The 3,263-nt window shown below is 39.2% G+C and overlaps 1 protein-coding gene across 1 annotated transcript; it reads right to left on the reverse strand.

The window, feature by feature from the left end:
* Positions 1-1,694: 1,694 nt before the first annotated feature.
* Positions 1,695-2,624, reverse strand: LOC141155588 (olfactory receptor 1N1-like). Its single transcript, XM_073642458.1, has one exon. The coding sequence runs from the start codon at positions 2,622-2,624 to the stop codon at positions 1,695-1,697; it is 930 nt and encodes a 309-aa protein (XP_073498559.1).
* Between the last annotated feature and the right edge of the window lie 639 nt (positions 2,625-3,263).

Below are 3,263 nucleotides of genomic sequence, written 5' to 3' on the forward strand. Positions count from 1 at the left end.
ATCTGCTATCCAACCAATAACCTTTTCACACTGCTCTGTGTTCAATAGTGGTGTTCTGTGTTCCCCTATTAATTGGGACAGGAAGGTCGAGCGAGAAGATGTGGGTGTTTGTTGTGGCACAATTTCAGCTTGCCCACGGCCTTGGCCTCTGCATGCACCATCACCATCACGTCCAGTTCCTCGTCCCTTGCCACGTGCCTTGCTCATTTTAAATGAAGGACAATATCTTCCACGCCCACTACAAATGGCTGAATTTGGAGCGAACTTATATGTGATCCGTGTGACGGACAAACCACAGTTTTAAATAGCTGGCCTGTAGGTAACTATTTTTAACAGAAAACTGGTGTCAATAGCTTCACTGACACACTGCAACAAAATTTCAATGGAGGCCAGAAATAGCAATATTTTCAGCACAATTATATGTGATCCGTGTGACAGACAAACCAGTTTTAAATAGCTGGATTTTTAGCGCTGTAATATGGAAAGGACCTGGCTGTATTCTGCAGTGCCAACAAGCAAATGGCGCAGAAAAACTGTGTTCTCTGGATTGCTTTTTTCAGCAAAAAATCAGGATTAAAATAAAAATACCTGGGGCTATTTCTACAAATATCTGTAAAAGCAGCAGACAGAGCTGGAATGGACCCTCTTGCTATGTGCACTGCAGTCTGCAATATACTCTGCCTGCCTGTCTAGCACTGATATCTCTGCAGCTGGATTAGTCCTCAGAAGAACTGTTAGTTGAGATGGATATGTGTCTCTAATATAGTCTGGTATACCTACACTAACTTGAAACAAGCAAATCTCTCCCTAGCTCAGCAGTAGCTCTCCCTAAACGAGCACCGAGCAGTGGCGAGCATGCTCGCTCATCACTAATAATTAGCACAATGTTCTTTTTATTTTACATAATTGTATGCTCTGATAACCACCTTGTTTTTACTGTAGTGTTTCTGAAACAGAATCTCACGAGCTCAGGCCCTGGAGATGATTTTTTCTGCTGTTGGCCATGAGAGAAACCAATGTGCACTATTGGGATTGGCTACTTTAGAGAGTCACATCCAAGGTCTACATGTGCTACTGATATAATGTAATGGGATGTGGAGGCAGCCCAAAAATTGAAGAAACATTCATCTGTAAGTGGGGTTCTCTTCATTTTAGAGGAGAACCAGATTTGGCAAAAATACAGAGTCATGATTTAAGTTTCTTTAACACCTTTATTTTTGGAGTTTTCACTCCTTCCTCCCATTCTTCCAAGATCAATAACTTTCTTATTTTCTCAATAGCAGAACCATTCGGGGGCTTGTTTTTTGCAGGACGAGTTGTAGATTTTGATGTCACCATTCATGAGTAGTCTCGAAAGCTAGCTATTTATTACCATCTTTTCAGTTAGCCATGAAAAGTTATCCCCACTGGGTGTGCTTTGGAGTTTGGTGACCTCAGAGCATAATAAATGGGTTTACTGTATTTAACAAGTAATTAGAAATCATTTGATTTACATAAAAAAATTTGATATGTATCAAATTTCAGCAAATTTACCAAATTTGAATTTTGGCAGATTTGCTCATCTATTCTGGAAACCTTATGCAGTTTTAAGACCATAAAGGCTTTGGGCTGTTACTTCCTAGTCTTTCTAGTCAAAACGATTGTATGTTACTTAAAGACACATGTACATATAGAACAATATTAATTTGACCACATCATGGCTTCCGTCCAAACCTCCTCTTTAGAGCCGCCTTTACATCTTTGTTTTTAAAGCTATAAATTAATGGGTTTAGTAAAGGTACAGCAGCCATATTAAATAAAGCATAAAGTTTTTTGGACTCAAAGTTGCTAGATGAGTTTGGCACCAAATACTGACTAATCAGAAGCGTATAGAGAAGGATGACCACGGTGAGGTGTGAGGAGCATGTGTAGAAGGCCTTACGTCTACCATTGCTGGTTTGGATCTTCAAAATTGCAACTATTATAAAAATATAAGGTGCAAAAGTGAAAATGAATGGGGCAATAGTAAAAATAAACAACCCTTCAATGAGGAATAAGATGTCCAAAATTGAGGTATTACTGCAAGTAATGTTCAACAATGGGACAATATCGCAAAGGAAGTGGTTAATTTCAATGGATGTATAGCATGAGAAACTAGAAAATATCCCAACAAGAGGACTAATAAAGAGAAAGCCCAAGATCCAGCATGAAGAAGCCAACAGAGCACATGTCCTATGGTTCATGACCAGATGATAGTTTAGAGGCCTACAGATGGCCACATAGCGATCGTAGCTCATGGCTGCCAGTATAAACAACTCATGGACTGTGAAGGACCCAGACATGAAAGACTGTGTCATGCAGCCATTAAATGAGACAGTCTTATCTCCGGTAATGAAACTTATAAGGATCTTATGCAGACTGGTGGTGGTCGATGCCATGTCCACAATGGACAGGTTAGCTAAGAAGAAGTACATAGGCGAGTGGAGATGAAAATCCATGCAGATTAACATGAGAACGACCATGTTGCCTCCGAGAGTGATCAGATAAATTACTAATACTATGATGAATATGGTAATTTGTAATTCTGGAACATCTGAAATTCCTTTAATAATAAAATATTCAACGATGGTTTCATTCATATACATTGGTATGATCAATGTGAATCTGAAAAGACAAATCGTACACATAATGAATACTTTCCTCAAATATTTCAAAGTTTTCTGGGGGATAGTTTTACATTTTTGTGGATCAGAATTTCCTCCAATATAAGTTATATGGTGCTTTTAATCCTCAATCTTTGATTGACAAGTTAATAAATAAGTTAGTAATATAGAATAAATTACTATGGTGACACGGGGATACCACAACAGAGTGGGGTCAGTCGATCACAGCGTCTGGTGACACATACACCTGAGGTAGTCAGAATGGCTTCACTGTCCTATTAGCAGTTCTTGCCTTCTTTTCTCTGGTGCTGCAAGGGTTAAACTGCTTATTGGACTCCTGGAGTTCTCTGTCTTGGGTTGTATCAGCTGTTTTGAATTTGTTACTCCCAGCCAGGATAAGAACCCTCCTCCTTGCTTCTGACCTTGCCAGTGATAATTACCATTACCTGGAGTTGAAGTTCAGTGTTTGTAGAGTTCTTCAGGAGATTGCTGTGTGGAGTAGGTTTGCATGTTTATCCTTATCCTCTCCCATTTGGTTTCTTCCTTTTTATTCCTCACCTGTTTCCCACTCTGTTGTTTTGTGAGTGTATTTGTATGATTGTAGCTTTCTTTTATTCCTGT

The sequence above is a fragment of the Phyllobates terribilis genome, unplaced genomic scaffold (assembly GCF_046119375.1).
Source record: "Phyllobates terribilis strain yellow unplaced genomic scaffold, ASM4611937v1 Scaffold_7__3_contigs__length_470593459, whole genome shotgun sequence".
In the NCBI taxonomy this organism is placed as follows: Eukaryota; Metazoa; Chordata; class Amphibia; order Anura; family Dendrobatidae; genus Phyllobates; species Phyllobates terribilis.